Source organism: Polyodon spathula, chromosome 39, assembly GCF_017654505.1.
Source record: "Polyodon spathula isolate WHYD16114869_AA chromosome 39, ASM1765450v1, whole genome shotgun sequence".
Lineage (NCBI taxonomy): Eukaryota > Metazoa > Chordata > Actinopteri > Acipenseriformes > Polyodontidae > Polyodon > Polyodon spathula.
The window spans coordinates 1,099,422-1,117,388 of record NC_054572.1 but is presented as its reverse complement, the minus strand read 5'-3'; the positions used below and the strand labels follow the sequence as shown (position 1 = coordinate 1,117,388).

The window sequence follows — 17,967 nt, the reverse complement described above, 5'->3', positions numbered from 1 at the left end:
TCACTATGTCAGCAGATGGGGACTGCTGTGAAGGAACGCCGCACTTTCTCAGGAAAACCACAGTGTTGCTTTCACAGCCAAGCAGCCAGAGTGGGCGACAGCGACAACAAGCAACTAACTACTGGTGATTAGTGCAAGTGGGGTTGAGTCAGTGGGAAAGAGCAGAAGGTCTTTGATAAAGGATGTGCCCTCCCACTCTGGCAAGTCTCCCTATCTGATTTAAAGCAGCCAGCTCATTGGCTTGTTCATATTAGGCTACGTCCCAACATGCATTTAAAGAAAGGGAAAGGTAGCTGAACGACAGGCGTGGCTCTGTTTATATAATTACAGAAATACCCACTTTCCGTTTTTAGACGGCATCCTGTTTTCTTTCTTTTTTTTTTGGTTTATTTGGTTAAGCTGTGTGTGTGTTGTTGTTTTTTTTTTTTTTTTTTTTTTTTGTTTAAGGTTTTCATGGACCCGATTCACAATGTTCTAACTTTTTACATTCCCCTTTTAAGCATGCTAATGGATCACTTTCTAATGTCACTGATAGCAGTGTCAGATGTAGGGCAAACACAGCTTTTCAGGTCCAACAGTTGTCTGAAAGGAGGAACTTCAAGGTCAAAGTAGAACAGGTTGCATTGCTTGCTACTGTAAGAGGCCTCCACTGTCAGATTTTGAGTGGCATTTAATGAGTTCATGAAAGTCCAATGTAGGCCAATCTAATGTATTTTTAAAGTAATATGAATGGTTTCGTTTTCCAGCATTGTGTTAATTTGAATCATTCCTAAAAGTCCTGTGTTTTCACATGGCACAAGTTGACATAATTACATGGTGACACTGGTTTATTTGCTGTTTTACAAGGCAGCTTATATACCATTTCTTTCATGTCCAAGTGTTTGGGGAGAAAATAAACTTTATAAGCCTCTTTCCTCGGAGGGGGAAAAATAGAACTTTCCTGTTGTTTTATGCAACACATCATGAATTTTAATAATCTCTGCATTTGGAATTGTATGATTTCATAGTTTTTTGGGTTTTTTTTTTTATTGGGAAAAACAAACCAAAGAAACAAGACTGGCATGAAAAAGCTCAACTCGACTCTTTCTGGGGCCAAAATAAAGCATTAAATAAAAGAAATAACAAGTATTGTGTCGGGTTGTCCAGTAAATTACCTTTTTTTTTTTTTACTCAAGAACGGAACTCAAGGAACGGAAGTTTGCTGAGACAGGATCTCTTCAGTCGCCTTGTCTGTGTTGTCCTGTTGAAATGCGGGTATTCTAATTATTCAGCTTCACATTGGCTCGTTAGACATTCAGATAATGACGAAAGAGACCCCGGGCAACAGCTGTGGTTGGCTGGCGTGCAAGGCTCTAAATACTTGGAATTGTAAATGACCAATAGCATGAAGCTAAGGGTTTTTTTTTTTTTGTTTGTTTTTTTTGCTATTGTGTCTAACTGCTGTTTAGGTCAGTAAAGGTGGTGGAATGAATTGTAGAAGCGAACGCAAGTCTTCAAAACTCACTGCTGGCTTTCACTGTCTTTCTGTTTTTAAATGTCGTGCTCTTTCTTCCTCCAGGCACCTCAACAGTGAACATGCACTAGATGACCGGAGTACTGCACAGTGCCGGGTTCAAATGCAAGTGGTTCAACAGCTAGAGATACAGGTGTGTACTGGCATCGGAAATCACTCTGTGTGGCAAAGAGGGAGATTGAGTGAATACTGGCATGCTAGACTCTGCTGTCCCCGGATATGACTGTAATACAAAGCTCATAAGATGATCGGAAAACAAAAGTGTCTACTTTAAATTTGGGGGCTGTGTTCATATTGTTTTTTTTTATCAATGTCATTGATTAGCTGTCTATAGTCGGATTAAGCTTTAAAAGCTTTAATTTTTTTAATAATGTTCTGCACCAGTTAAGCGCGCACACACACACACACACACACACACACACACACACACACGACCTAAAGCTACTGTATCAGGGATGGAAATGAGACTCCTATTGCACAGCAGTTTCACCCATTCCAGGTTTTAATACATGCTTGATTAGCCACAGTGTATAGGTAATAGGCTCAGGTGTGTCTTATTAACACCAGAAGCCCCGCGGCTGTCATTTTGGCGGTTTTTGGTTTTAAAATGTCATTTTCTCCAGTCGTGTAACACATATGGGGCTGTGCGTTCATGTACCTTTCTGTCCGTATGTATTCAATATTCTCACAAAGCATGAAACGTGGAAGTGCAGAAATAAAGGAGATGTATTACATTATACCTAAAAGCCCCGGGAGCAGTCATATTGACGGCCACACAGAAAACAGTTGTATTGTGATTATACAGAACGGTATTCTACTTTATTATTTGTATTTACCAGTCCGCAGTGTGTTTAGCTGTAATCTGATTAGTCTCTACTTTCTGCCTGAGTGAATGACTGACAGTCTATTGTTTTCAATCAGCCTTTTGAAGGCTGGCGCCTGCTTCCCAGCTACGCTTCGATTAGCATCAGGACTAGTGAAAATAAATACCAGAGACCGTGGAGTTTTACTACATGACAAAATATGGAGTTGATGTTTTGGCACGGAAGTATTCTGTGAAAGCTGGCTCCCGACGGTGGTCTGTTCAGGTGTTTTACAATGTATTGGACCTAGCAGCCATCAACTGCTGGGTACTTTACAAAGAATGCACAGAGAAGAATTTACCAAGGAGAGAATATATTTGACAGTTAGCACAGGAACTTTGCAAGAAGCATTTGGAGAGGGAGACTGCCAAGCGTGTAGCCACAGCTGAAGCTGGCAATGCCAAGTTGGCAAGTGCAATAAAAATAAAACTTCGGACAGCTGTGCCCTGTGCAGAAAGGCGCCGTAGAGAAGCGCGTTATCTGTGTTGATTTTGTGAACAGCCTTAGACTCAAGGTAAAGGAATACCCATTTGTCAAAAAAAAGAAATACATTAGACTTTTTGTATAACTTCTTGTGCTGTGCGCCTCTGTAAAATGTTTTTTTTATCTGCGTTGTTCAGTTGCTTTTGCTCATCTGATAATAAACCGATTGCTGTTGAAAAGTAAAACAAAGTGAATTACATCTGTCTGTTTCTCCTTTTGTTATACTATTTCCAGTGTTTTGAATACAGCCGTCAGACTGCTGTGGAGCTTCTAGGTATGAGTATATCTTCGGTCCTTCTAGTGTTAAACTCACAGTAAAAACTGGAGTGGATCAAACTGCTATGCAGTGGGAGTCTTATTTCCATCCCTGTGTGTAATGGCACTAGTCTTCCAGCTGGTTTCACAGACAAATTCTGGACTACTGTACATGATGTCCACGGTGTGAAACCAGCCGATGTAGTCGGCCTCACTTTTTTTTTTTTTTTTTTTTTTTTTATATAAATGTTCATAAGCCAAAACTAACAGATCCCCCTGCCAGACCGTTTGTTTTAGAGTTGTAGTTCACGGAGTAGCTCTTTGTTTTCTAGTGTTTCTGCGGCAGAGAAAGCTGTTTGAGAAAGCGCTATGTCACCAGTGTACATATCGGACAAAGCTTCTTCGCGAGTGTGCTTGAACAATTTGTTACCACGAAATTGGATGTTCTATAGAAATTACTGGAGCTTGTAATACAAATTTAAAAATGAAAAAAAGGTGCCGTCGCTGCCACCAGTTGTAATGTTTTTAGGGCCGAAAACCTGCTGTTTAGGCAAGGAAAGCCTGCATCACAGTGCAAACCCTGTCGGCATTAATGAGACTCACGGAAGGGAGAGTGCAGTGCCTTCCCAAATGCTACACCAGAGCCAGGGATATTTATAGTAACCCCCTTCACTCCAGAATCTCCTCTGTGTCCCACAGAGCACCTGGGATAGGCTGGGTCTGGTCCCTGCAGCAAACCAGTGCTTATTATCATTGACCTGTGCAAAGTTGCGTGGGTTGTGCCAACGCCTGGTTAACCCCCAATGCAACACAGTCCAGGACTTTGAGAGTTTGCCCGCTACAGTATAAGGTTTTCAATATGCTGCAACAGAACCCCGACAGTGTTTAGTTAACAGTGTGTAATAAACTGTTTAAACCAACAACAAAAATGCAAGTGACCGCTGAAAAAGCATCATAGTGCTAAACATCTCGATAGTCTGCCGCAGCACACAGGAATATCCCCTAGAAATTGTCAGGAGGGCATCAGGTGATTCTTAATGGTTTTAGGTCAGGGGTTGCTTAAGGTTAGGGTTGGGGTTGGGTCAGGGACAGGGTGGCTTGATTTCGTAGAGTTGCCGAGCTCTGGTAGTGAAAGGTGGGAGTAAATGGCAAATGCCCTCGAATCATCTGATGCCCTCAGGACACTTTCCAGAGGATATTCCTTAACGCTGCATAGTCTGCCTGTCATACCAGTGCAATACCAGCCATTAGTACAATGTTACAATGTCTCTAAACACTTGAGTTTACATTCACATATCTTGGTCTCTCTGTTTATTTTTGTACTTAATTTCAAAATGAAGCCTATGATAGATACACACTGTTTTCAGCCCATTTTGACCCCTGTCTAAAATTCTGAGGTTCAGCAAGTATTGTAATGTGTAGTCTTGCCCTCTAGGTGGCAGTAATGTCTAGAGAAGAGTGCTACTTAAGGGTGGAGCAACAAGACCAGTAAACTTTTTTGGGGTGATTTTTTTTTTTATTTTTATGCAGAATCTGAATAAAGAAACTTGTAGATAAGGCTATCACACTGAAAATGTGGAAAGTAATAATTCTTAGCAGCAAAAGTATGCTCTGTATAGAATATGTGAAATGTGTGTAAGAAATCATAGCTTGTATGTGTACGTATATTTATATGTTTACGTTTTGGTAAGCAGATCTTGTAGGTTTTTAGATGATGCCAGCGATGGTATTCCATTGATTTTATAGTCATGAATATGAACCTTTACATTACTGTTGTCTTTCTCTATCTGCAGTTATCCAAGGAGAGCGAGCGTCTGCAAGCAATGATGACGCATCTGCATATGAGGCCATCGGAGCCAAAGCCTTTCAACCAGCCCGTAAGTATAGCAGAGATCTAGATAGGGGAGCTTCATGACAGGGGTGGCCAACGGGCTTTCACAGAGAGCTCCAATAGCTGCGAGCTTCTGTTGACTGCTTGGAAGACATCTATAGAACATTGTTCCATAGATCCATTTGATGGAGAGACCAAGGGGTGAAGTTCAGAAACACTTCATACAGCACATTTTAATCAGCTGTCATATTCCTATCCGCATATACATCTAGTGCGTTATAATTACCAAGCCCAAGAAGAAATGGAACCAATTAATATTTCATCACGAGATTGATGAGTAATCTTGTATTAAAGTAGGAAGACATTGTAAATGAATTGTCAATTACATCTGGAGCATCTTAATTTGGGGGGCAGGGGGGGATATCAATTGTGTTGTACTGTTAAAATAGGGGGCCGGCGTCCCTGTTTTGGCTGTTTCTAGCAGCCGTTAGCACCTGATGGGAAATGGAGATCGTGCATGTGGCATCTGCTAAAAGGTTCAGAGCAGCGCTGCAGCCCCAGGAGGCACCAGCAAAACAAAGACTGCCCTCAATTAAGATCGCCTGAGTCTCACTGTTGCTGGCTCTGTTCCAGCATTAATTAAGAACCTGTTAAACAATTTCACCCCCTAATTACTCAAGATGGGAAATTTCATTTATTTATTTATTTATTTACTTACAATGAATTACAATACAGACGGTGGTAGTCAAGTTAATTTATAGTATTAGTTCAGCGCACCCCCGGTGTGCTCTCCTCGCTCAACATAGGCACGTGAGGCTTAATTAGAACAAACAAGAAGCTTCCATCGAGACGCGCCACTATGAACTGGGATCCAGGGGTTTCAGCTCCACTTAATTGGGCATCTGCAGAACGAAAGAGGGGGGAAAAAAAAAAAAGTCCAGTAATAAGCTTTCTTCTTAACCAGGCTGCCTTTTTATTCTTCCTTTTGCACACGGCTTTTCTAGCGACCTGTTCATTGTAAATAGTAACATTGTGTATACGAGCATCTCCATCTGGATAAGTGACGCAGGATTAGAAAAGAACAAGACTGGGCATGGCAACAGTGAGGGCCAGGTGGTGAGACATGTAGTTCCATAGCTTCCATACCTGCCTTCTAAACAATGGAAACACTTAAAGATGTAAACGGATCACACCCAGTGTTTCTTGCCCTAGTACAGAAATGCGGCTCTTACTGTAATGCTACCATTAAAAGAGTCTTTTAAGTGTCTTTTCTCGGATCATGGTTTGCATGTGTTATGAATTCTCATTGCAGCTCAATCTGGCAGCCAGTGCCTCTCTTTTGAAGAGAGAGGGGGACACTTTTCCGGAAGGTTTACCTCACCCCCCCACCTCAGCCACAGCCCCCATCACCCCCCTGCGCCAGGGGCCCTCTGTCATCAGCTCCTCCAGCCTGCACAGTGTAGGGGGGGCCATCCGCCGGAGGAACTCTGATAAGTTCTGCACCCCCATCGCCTCGGGTAAGGGCCATGGAGGCTACTGCAGTTTACAGCTCCAGTTAGCAATGGGTCAGTAATAACTAAGAGATTTTGTATTTTTTAATCTGTGATTTGTACCATAGTAGCTTTTGTGTTTTTTTACAATCTGCTCACAAGCAAAGATTCTAACTCTTCTGTGCTTTTTTTTTTAAAAAAATGTTATATGTATACAGAGCTTGCACAGAATCAGGAATTCTACAAAAATGCCGATGTCAGACCTCCCTTTACCTACGCCTCGCTCATACGACATGTAAGGAGACTTGTTGATTCAAATGACGCTCTTTAGCAGAGCAGGAAGGATGATGGAGAGTTTGGACCAATGATGTAAACCTAGTTAGGCAATCAATTGTTATTGAGCTATGAAAGGGTGTAAAGGGTCTTGCTTCTATGTGTTGTTGATGTTGTCAGAAAATGGAACAGATGTATCCATGCATGTTTTAATGCTGGGAGTGTTTCTTTCTTGCAGGCTATATTGGAAGCCCCCGATAGGCAGTTAACCCTGAATGAAATTTACAACTGGTTTACACGAATGTTCGCCTATTTCAGGAGAAACACAGCAACATGGAAGGTAAGAGTTTTTGGTTTTCTTTTCCTCTTCAGTGTAGTCACAACTGCTGATAGAAGTAAAAACAATCATAGTTCTGTGGCAGGAGACACACACACACACACACACATATATATGTGTGTGTGTTTCACTAGACATCTGCAGAAGATTCAGCTGTGTGAGTAGTTGTGATTCACCAGTCATTAGAGTTGCGGTCCTTTTTATTTTTCTTATAAAACCCTGCTCTCCAGCTGTAACATCGGCAACAGAAAATATAAGTATAGAATGGAACGTACAAATAATGAGTCAGGAAAAGAATAGATGAATAAATGCACGGCTTGTTTCAGCTGGTTCGTTTCAGGCCCTCCTACTTCACAGAAATGAGAAATAGCGACGTGTTGAGACAGACTTGCAGCTCCCTCGCCCTTTTTTATTTGTTTTATTTGTTGTTGTTTGGTGATAAAAAAACAGATCATCGTGTCATCCCCTGCCAGGAGTCCTTTTGTCACACAGGCTTGTGTTTGTTGTGTGGGGAAAAAACTAGTTTAGAGTCAAGTGTGTGAAGTTTGCTTTGGAGGTGTGCATAGCTGGGGCGTGGAAGATTTTTAATTCTGCCAGACCGGTTTAGCTGAAAAATGTATGAATCTTTAACTATTGCCAAACGATAGACGTGGTGAGGATCATTCCCTGCTATAGGGGTCTAAAATAAATCTGTCTGATGACATACAAACCTATATTACCTATATTTTCATGCAATGTAACACAAATGTATATAGCGCCTTTCACACCATGGCATCCCAGAGCACTGTACACTCCAGCTACAATCAGTTCTGTAAAAGCACATCAATAAGTAAATATTTTAAATTTAGACTTTAAAGAATCCAACGTTTCAACCTGCCTGATCGACCAGAGTAGAGTTCCACAAACGAGGAGCACGACAATGCAAAATGCGCTTACTGATTTAAATATAATAATCAGCTGTCTCCGTGTTACTTTAGATACACATTTAATCTGTCTGAATCAGAGAAGGACCCATAAATAAGTGGAACCAATCCTTTTTATAACTATCCAGTCTCTGCTCTGTCCAGTGGCAGTCTGTGCAGAGGTGGGGATTTACAGTGGGGCGTCCTTCAAGTTAGTGTAAGAGCCACAGCCATAGTATACCTAGCTGTAGCCTTTCCCTTAGTTTTATGAGCACTGTATTCAAATCCAATTACAACAAAGGACTCTGCTATTTATTTGTTTTGATGTAAAGAGCTGCCTCACTCAGGAGAATTCATTGTCTTGGGGTAACAGCAATTGTAGACAGACGGTGGCGATGCCTGTTTGTTCAGTTTTCCTCTATCTGACTGCAGGCACATTACATAAAGTTCACCGCAATAAAGCTCTTCCTTATCTCCCTATTTAATTTGCGGTGCATGGTTAATGTGGGGCTCTCGGCTCTGGAGATCGCTCTATCTGTGCGCGAGATCTGCTGTGAGCAGAGAGGATTGTTCCATCCCTAGACCTGCTGCTGTGTGCGCACTGAGCGAATTGCACTGCAGGACAGCACCGGTGGGCAGCCACAGCCTACTGCATTTAACCTACTGGATTGTTGTAAAAGTTTACTTTGCCAGAGCGTAGTTTTAGAACATATCAAGCATGCTGGCTTTCGCTCAGCAGTGTATTGTACATGCTTCACTTGCCATAACAGTGTAGGAATCTGTACTGTATTGCAGTGCTATTGAAAGGTGCTGGCGTACTGGCACTGGTATGTAAAGCCGCCCTATTTATCCAGCATGGGACGTAGCAACGTGAACTGCCCCAATTACACACACGCTACCCTGTCTCTTAAAGGGTGTCGTTCCTTATCCTTCACTCCATTGCAATGTGGTTATCCTACACAACCTGGGCTTCATACTGAACCTGTCCAACTCATCAGGGAAATCTTAATCGAATAATTCCACTTGCAGGCATCAAACCTGCCTCCTCTGTCAGCTAAACCAACCGCGCTAATAAAGCAGCTTGGCAGTGATGCTGGTAAATGAACGCATTCTTAACTTCTCTTGCAAGTGGAATAATACCAAAACCCGAATCCATTAACATGTCTTGGTAATCTCATCAGACATGGTGCAGACACATTATAAATGCTTCTCTACAGTAGTGTTACATCTCATTTCAGCAGTTCATACCCCCCCCCCCATACACCAGCCTGCAGGACACTCTTTGCAGCAGCAACATCCACCGCCACATTTCAACCCATCTCCTAATGTCTTTGCTGCGAAGCCGAAGAGAAAGCGGGTTACTTTCTTTTGAAATGTCATTTCTGCACAGTCCCCTCGTTTGACTTGAACATGCCTGCCGGCGACACCTTCAACACCAGAGGTTGCGTGGAAGGCTCCGGTTAGATCATTACCGGTAGTCGTGCTGCTGGGCTGCTGATCGGGGCCGTGTGGAATATCTTTTACCACTCATTTCATATTTTATGAAAGATAACAATTAATGGCTTTAGCTTGATACCAGGAAGATGAAACCTTTCTCGAGCGAGCTTTTCAGTGTTCAGACCTTGTGAATTATTTAAAAGGCCTAACAGTCTTTTATGACTTCTGGTGCTTTTCATGTACATACTGTAGATAATCGATGGGTCATAAGACAGGGTTTTTAATAGTGTGAATCACAAAAAAAAAGAAGTTTGATAGAGACCCCTATTATCCCCCATCCATCTGTATGTCTCAATTACTTTTTCATATATCTGGAGAGCCGCTTTTCCAACTGTCATGAAATTTGGTGTTAACGTTATTTAGTTATAGAGTGTCAGGTCCTGGGGATGTAAGGAGGCGTCTGTCTGTCCGTTCATCCCTCCGTCTGTATTTAGATGATGGCCCCACTTAATTTATTATTTATTTATTTATTTATTTATTTACTAATTAATTTGCACATGCTCAGTGCAAATGAGCTTGCTGCTGGAGTTGTAATTTCGATTTGGAAAGACAACTAAAACAAAAAAGCTTTTTCATACAAGTGCTAGGTTTGAATCACGAGTAACACCATCTTCCTCTATGTATCTGAGCTCGGTATCCTTTGTGTGTGTTATAACATGCCAAGCCTCGTCTGTGCCCATAATAACACCTGGGTTTACACACACAGAGGCGCAATATCAATACAGGGTTACTGGCATCGCAGTAGGGGTTACTTTACAGGAATAGCTGACAAGTCTTTAATACGCAGGTACCTTGTACAGTACGTTACAGGATTCTCAGGCACTTTTAGATGCTGTTTTTGTTGCTAGCTGCACATTTTTAATAACTCTTGAAAGCTATTTTTTTCCACCCTCTTTTGACAGCTGAGGCGTTTTTGTTTGTGTCTGCAGTGGCTGACCCCTTTCAATTGCTGCTAATGTTTTAACTGGGAGAATTAGTCTTTCATCACGAATGGGAATGCAAATAAAATTCGCGAGGTGGCCGTCTGAAATTGGGGTCATACTAATTTGCAAAACTAAGCATCGCCGCTCCAGCGTGAGGAAATTTATTCAAAGACGGGAGGGCTAGCGTGATTATGGCACTTGTAATTATGGTTAGGAGTGATTCCACCCTCAGCATCCTTCCCTTATGGATTAAAAAAGCGTGTCAGAAAAAATACACTGGATTTAATTATACACGAATTAAAATTGGTAATGAAATTGGGCATGAACATACTACAAATAGCAGATGAAAAGGAATTCGACTCCCCTGGGGGTGTTTTTCTAGATAGTGGCTGATTAGTGAAATTTAAAGCGGGACCATCTTTTTATTTTATCATCAGAAATGCAGATGTTAATATTGTGATGTCTTACAGAGCTAGTTAGTCCAATGGCCCTTTGGCACAGAACTGTATGCATTAGTCCAGTATGTGTAGAATATATCTATTGTTTTATATATATTATATATGTCACGGTAAAGAATGAAATTCAGACTTTGAAAACCTGAGTTAATTATTTAACTGGTTTTAAAATGAAATCTGGACCGTTGAAGGAAGTGGCATATAAAGGGTAAAAGAAACGGAATAGTTCACATCCTTGCCTTCTCCTCTTCAAGCATATCCTTTTTAATTAGGGACAGTCTTCTCTGTCATGCTCTCAATGTCTGTGTGTCTCTCTCTCTCTGTCCCTCTCTCCTTCTGAACCCATGTCTCAACATACCGTACCTTCTATTACTGCATCTTCTAGCTTTGTAAAACCACACCCCCTGCTTACAAACAGTCCTTTCGTCATCCTACAGAATGCAGTACGCCATAACCTGAGCCTGCACAAGTGCTTCGTCCGAGTGGAGAATGTGAAGGGGGCTGTGTGGACAGTGGATGAAGTTGAATACCAAAAGAGGAGACCACCAAAGATGACTGGGTAGGTACCAGTACCCAGCTGGACATATATAGGGATTGGCTGCGTCTCCAATGACAGGCAAAAATAGCCTCGTTCTTCAAGTGTCTAGTAGTTTAAAAAATTAAACAAAAACAAAAAAAAAACTTTTGATCTTGTGCTAATTTTGTTTAATATAATTAGACAAGACCAGACTTTCACTCCTTGTATAATCGTAGACATTCATATTTTTTTTTTTTCCAGAAGCCCAACTTTAGTAAAGAATATGATTTCAGGACTTGGCTATGGATCTCTTAACGCAAGCTATCAGGTGAGTCGGCCTGCTGTATTGTATTAATGTAGAAGTCCGACGGTACTTCAAATGCAAGTCCAGCTGACCGGCCTTCATCCTGTACATGCATCCTGATTTGAATTAGCAACTTCCAGACCATTGCCGCACCGATAGCAAAGCAATCCAGGATGATTTATTGCATCAACTGTTTGCCAATTAGGGTCATGGCATGATATCAGTCTTGGGCTGTCCTCGGAAATGAAAGGAATATCAATAAGGGAGCGAGGCATTTGGGTTCACTTCAGACGGGAACATGCATTTCAAGCTTATGTAAACAATAGTAACACAGCTTGCTCCAGTGCTTTGACTGCTACAATCTACACATCAGCATATATAAGAGAGTTTGTTTCCTCTTACAAGCCCGGCAGAGCAATGCGTCCCTGGTTGTAAAATAAAACACCTGTGTGTGTTTGTTCTTGAACCAAACAGTCAAGGACCAGAGCGGCAGCAAAACACTGAGCTGAGATCTGTAACAATGACTCACAATCCTTCATTGTGTATTGTGATAGATATGAGAGACAACAGCATATAGGAGGGCTGTGTGATACAAGCTGATATCCACTCCACAAATGTGAGGGTGCACTGAAAGACAGTGGGGTGAAACTCTGTGTGTATCCTTAACAGCATATATAATGTGACGTCATTTCCATCTGACACAGACATTTCAGATAGCTGCATCACATCAGTATCAGGGTCTCAATATCGGTCTATCTACAGAGGCTACATATGTATACAGTATAAATATTGAGCATGACCGCTACAAGAACTGTTTCTGTCGAAAGATGCCTTGCCCTTTATTTTTCTCTAACCTCTGTAAAATGCTGTCATGAAAAAATGCAGGCCTTAAGCAACCTATTAATAAGGCATCATTCGAGCTCAGGCTTGGCCTATCTGAGGTGCTTAATGTGTGAAGCTTGTGTCCTCCAGGTCATAACATGGCTGCCACAGCTAATTAAAAATAAAAGGGAACAACAACAATAATAATAATGCGGCTAATGGAACTGGCAGGCCGATATGAGTTTCGAAGTACGGGCTGAAGAAATGGAAGGTTTGGCGATTTGATGCCAGTGTTTCTGGTTGTTTTGTCGTTTTTCTTGTTTTTTTTATTTTATTTATTTCAGCGCAGAGTTTATCTTGGCACTAGTGGTGTTTACACAGCTTCAGAAACAATAATTCGTTTTGAAATGGTTCTCGATTTTCAGTTAGGGTGGAAGGTTTGGCAATTAATGCAAGTGTTTCTGGTTGTTTTATAGTTTTCTTGTTTTTTATTTATTTCAGCGCAGAGTTTATCTTGGCACTAGTGGTGTTTACACAGCTTCAGAAAGGATCATTTGTTTTGAAATGGCTCTCGGTTTTCAGTTAGGATTTAATGATAAAACTTTGGGGAGAGGTAGTTATTTGGGAGACTGTAACCTCTGCCCTGTTATTGAAAAGCATCACAAACTCTTACGCTGTGCATGAAGTGAGCCAGAAATAGTACGGTTGTGTTAAATCTCCCAATCCAATATCCATGTTGGGTCAGTCTTTATTACATTTGTCAGAGCCAATTTATTCAAAACGGGCTTATAGAGGAAGAACCTTCTAAAAATATTACCCATTTAAACATGTGTTAACCTTTCCAAGGCTGTGCTACCTCCCTGCAGAGTTTCATCATTGACTCATTACTGAGCTAATGCTGTTAGTATTCAAAAGTGGAATGTCGACTCCAAATTGCCCTGTGCTGTGCATAGCTGTTTCATGCATTTCAAAGTGTAAGGTAAGCAGCCCCATGAAATTGCACACATCTCTTAATAGATGAGTTAAACCCAGGGAATCTGGAGCATCGGAAATGAGATCATGCATACTTTATGAACAAGTACATTGGTTCTGACCCACCTTTTTAAGTAAATGCCACTACTCTACAGCAATAGAGGCAGGCAGTTCAGATTGTTGTGAACAGGAGACCCCTAGTGGCCAAACTGAAGTGCTGGCGTTAGACACACACAAATACTAATGGGACAGCCTGATAGATGCTGCACACTGTATTATGTATTTGGAAAGTTATGTTCGCTATGGTCATTAGTTAATAGAAAACCTACAGCTGCTAATTGCAGCATCTTTGTTTAGTAATTCAATCAACCTTTATTTCCTTGTACTGACTATTCTGTATCCCATGTATTTTATTTATATAGCACCTTTTGTACCACAGTATCTCAGAATGCTTTACATGTCGGTTGAAAAGAGAACAAAAGAATGCAGTATCAAGAATAAGTAATAATTACATAATAATACTAATAATAATAATCAATTTTATATATATAGATACAGAAGAAAAGCAATGGAGGAGAATGCTAGATAAAAGCGCTAGCATATCCTCATTCCACTGAGATTGAAGCACTTTCTGGGTGCAGTGCCCCTTGTATAATGCATTGCTGTGTGTGTGTTCCAGGCGGCCCTGGCAGAGAGCAGCCTACCCCTGCTCAACAGCCCCACCCTGTTGAACACGTCGACTGGCAGCAGCATGAACATGCTCCACGTGGGCCACGATGACGTCAGCAGCACCGTGGAGCAGATCCACAGCAATGGCAGCAGCAGCCCGGGGCTTTCCCCCAGGCAGTACGGGTAAGGACCCTTTTGTAACGTGCTTTGAGAACTGGAATCAGACCCTTTTGTGATGCGCTACAACAATGGGTATGGAACTCCTGTGCAGCCCTGGGCACTCCTGTCCTGTTAGACAAACTGGTTTAACATTGGCTGGTTTCACAGACCCTGATTTAGCACTGTTCTTGGGTTACCTTGTTAAACATTAGTCCAATATTTAGTATTGATTAAGGTCTATGAAACCAGTCATACAAGCACAACTGTGACTTATGCCACTGCAAAATGGTGACACGATATAAACATGCCAACTTAAAATGGCTGGGGTGGTGTTGTTGTTAATAATAATACTTTTGTCCTCAGGCATCAAATTCACGTCAAGGAAGAGCCCGCCGAGTTGCTAGAGGAAGACAACAGGCCTGTGACGCTCATGACAACAATGAACCAGAACCTGACGTTGCCTGGCGACGAGAGAGATATGGAGGAGGAGCTGCCAGCGGTGGAGGAGCTGGAGTAGGAGCGTGTGTTCTCCAGCACTGCTTTCTCTACGACTTGTAAAGTAAAAACAAAACAAACAGGGTCAGGCCTCACATCTGCTCAAAAACTTTTTAGCCACAGCACTGGGGCTCTTCAGATCACCACTCAAGGCCCATAGGCTCTCCAGAAAGTCTTTCTATATAGATACATATATATTTCTTTTGGTTAGTTTTATCTTCTCCTCTTCTGCTCAAATTTCGTTGTTGAAGACCGGTGACCAAAATCTGGATTGGATGCTTCCTTGACCACAAAGGAAGGCAGTGTCCCTCTTCACTGCTTCTTCGGATCAACTGCTATACAATGTGAAGTGACATGTATTGGTGCTTTGGGCATCTTGAGAAGAAGGGGGGTGGGGATCCACTTGGAGGTACATCTCTTACTATACCTTATCAGTATGGATACCAGTGTTTTCTGATTTAATCACATTGCTTTTTCTGAAATATACATTTGTTGGAGGGATGGGGAGGGGGGTGTTGAAAATTACCTCAAAAAATGCATCCATTGAATGGACCCACAATGACTAACGGACCGCTGACTGACTCCTGAAGACCAGTCCCCTTGGTGTGTTCCCCGTGTCTTGAAAAACACCTAGAAAGGTACCTAACCCCTTCTCAAACACATTGGTCAACATCGTCGGCCAACAGACTGCATTAAGGAGAACTGAAGATAAAGATCTGTTTGGCCTCTTTTTCAGGTGTGGGTGGTAGTGGTGGTGGTGGTGCTGGTAGTTATTTCCAATGTTTTTAGATCAAGGCGCTAAGTGATATGCTTCTAATTACAGGCAACAACATCATAGCACTATCAACAAAATTAATTATGAACAGACAAAATTGGGCCCTCCTGAATTTGTTTGGGTGCTCTGCTCAGCTGTATCGGACAACTCCCAAATATTTTTAAATTTGGTTTGCGTTATTTTTAATTGGGGATTCCTCAGGAAAATCAAGGGACCAGGCCCTCCAATCTGAGACGAGTTTTATGGCCTCTGAAAATCTAATGAAGTCTTGCTTTAATGGTCTTCAGTGTCCTGTCCTCCAACTAGCAGCTCCCAGTGACACCGCGTACTTTTAAATACTGTCATTTCCACGGGAGTGACTGTAAAGGGGAATGTACAGCAGCAGTTATTGCTAAAGATCACAAACCTAAGGATGACATTTTACAGTTGCTACACTAGATGTCTCAAGTTAACAAGTATTGTTTTCAGCCCATAAGTATATCTGTCTCCCTCTAACTTTATTATTTATTTAATTTTTTTTTTTTACAAAATAGCACTTCCCAAAGGGAACGGAAATATATTTTCAAAATATGGTGTTTTATGGTTCTTTTTTTTTTTTTTTTTTTTTTTAAATATATGGCTTCACAATACAGCCTATATTTAATATATGAACACATAAATATGTTTGACATATACCATATGTTGTGATTTTTTTTACTTTCAAATATCTGTATATATTGAAAATATATTTTCTTTCCGTAAGGGTTAACACGTAGAGATATGTAAGATAAACCCTGTATAGCGAGACTTGGTTTTACATCAGGGCGGTGTAGTGTAACTGGGTACTAAAGGACCTCTGTACAGTCATTAAACGATCCATCCCAAGTTCCAGCAGTAGTCAATGTATGTTGTGTCTTTACTAACGTCTGCTGTCATATTGAAACAGAAAGAAAATGCTTTAAACAACCACGGCCACTGAAAACCTCATTCCACTAAGAATCTACCTTGATGAGTAGCCAAATGTTTTAAAAAACAAGAAGTAGTGGATTCTTGATGTGGGCAAACAGTTCAGTGACAGTATCAGTTAAGTTATAAGTTATATATATATATATATATATATATATATATATATATATATATACACATATATACATACAATTCACTATGTGAATTGAATTGTTTGGAACAGCTTAAGAGATTTTAACTTTTGTCAGAGAGCACAAAAGCATGCCATTGATGTAGTGCCATACCAAATTTAATAACCTTTTATTACTATTATAATATGTTTTTCCTTAATAGTTTTGTTTTTTATTTTTATTTCGTTACAGGTTACCAAAGAAACTTGTAGGAAACCAAAAACTTTTTTTTTTTTTTTTTCTTTCAAAAAAAATACTGGCCAAAATAATACTTTCTTTCTTTCTTTCTTTCTTTCTTTCTTTCTTTCTTTCTTTCTTTCTTTCTTTCTTTCTTTCTTTCTTTTTTCAAATGTGATTGCTTACAAATGTGATTGCTTACGCACAGAGCATTCCAAACCAAAGTTAACAAAAAAAAAAGAAAGAAATTTGTTTGGTTTCTTAAAAACACTTTCAAGCGTTGGCAGTCCGAGAAGCAAAAAGTTAAAAGGTAGGCCGAAAACTCAAACAGTATTAATAAACCTCGTGTAGTTCCTTTTATAAAGAAAGCACTTAAAGAAAAAAAAAAAAGCTGTATCCTTTTTCACACTCAGGCTAAAATAGTGTTGTGAACACGGATCTTGTGAAGCCTCGTGGTAGAGGATGAATTAAAATCTTAGGACCCCTTTTTTTTTATATAGCTCTTGTAAGGCACTTGAAATAATAAGTGGGCAAAGCTTGGACCCATGAGGACAGTCTTTCATTGTAAATGAGATGTACCGCTCACCAAGTTTAGCTTTGTAGATTCATCACTATGACTCAAGAAAATACATCTTTTAAGGTTTTTGTCTTAGACTGTGTCATGCTGCAGATTCTGAGACGCACCCTTATTCAATGTGTTTTTAATAAGTATTTAAAAAAATAAATAAGTAAATTGGAAACCTCTGCTCACCTATCTTATATCTTTCTAATCTAAACATGATAGTAAATAAAATAAAAAGTGTGTAGATTTTGTGTAAAACTAATTGGTAAGTTTTGTTATGTTTTTTGAAAAGCATATCAGTTCTTGTGAAAGATGGGGCCCCGAATCAGTCATTCATTAAACAGGATTTAAAGCAGTAGTCGCTAATCTATGTAGTCAAAAATGCATCTGACAGAATATTCACAGTAATGTTTTAAAAAAAATAAAATAATAATAATAACCAAAATAATAATAATTCAGATTTATTATAAAAAAAAAAAAAAAAAACACTACCTCTTCAGAAATGGTTTTCTAAGAGCAAAATATTAATAAGGTTGAGATCGTGTATCCACAAAAATACCAAAACAATATTTATTTCT

General features: G+C 40.4%; 1 protein-coding gene across 3 annotated transcripts in view; it reads left to right on the top strand.

Moving 5' to 3' along the window:
* Positions 1 to 16,074, top strand: part of LOC121304636 (forkhead box protein P4-like) — a 95,359-nt gene extending 79,285 nt beyond the window's left edge. For 2 of the 3 annotated variants that reach the window (XM_041235876.1, XM_041235877.1), the window contains exons 10-18: positions 1,559 to 1,646; positions 4,908 to 4,991; positions 6,258 to 6,510; positions 6,654 to 6,730; positions 6,947 to 7,048; positions 11,260 to 11,381; positions 11,601 to 11,667; positions 14,117 to 14,289; positions 14,629 to 16,074. In XM_041235876.1, coding sequence (XP_041091810.1) covers positions 1,559 to 1,646; positions 4,908 to 4,991; positions 6,258 to 6,510; positions 6,654 to 6,730; positions 6,947 to 7,048; positions 11,260 to 11,381; positions 11,601 to 11,667; positions 14,117 to 14,289; positions 14,629 to 14,782 — 1,120 coding nt within the window. In that variant the 3' untranslated portion in view covers positions 14,783 to 16,074. The remainder of the gene's footprint in view (positions 1 to 1,558; positions 1,647 to 4,907; positions 4,992 to 6,257; positions 6,511 to 6,653; positions 6,731 to 6,946; positions 7,049 to 11,259; positions 11,382 to 11,600; positions 11,668 to 14,116; positions 14,290 to 14,628) is intronic. The other variant, XM_041235878.1, reaches the window with a different exon arrangement.
* Positions 16,075 to 17,967: the final 1,893 nt, after the last annotated feature.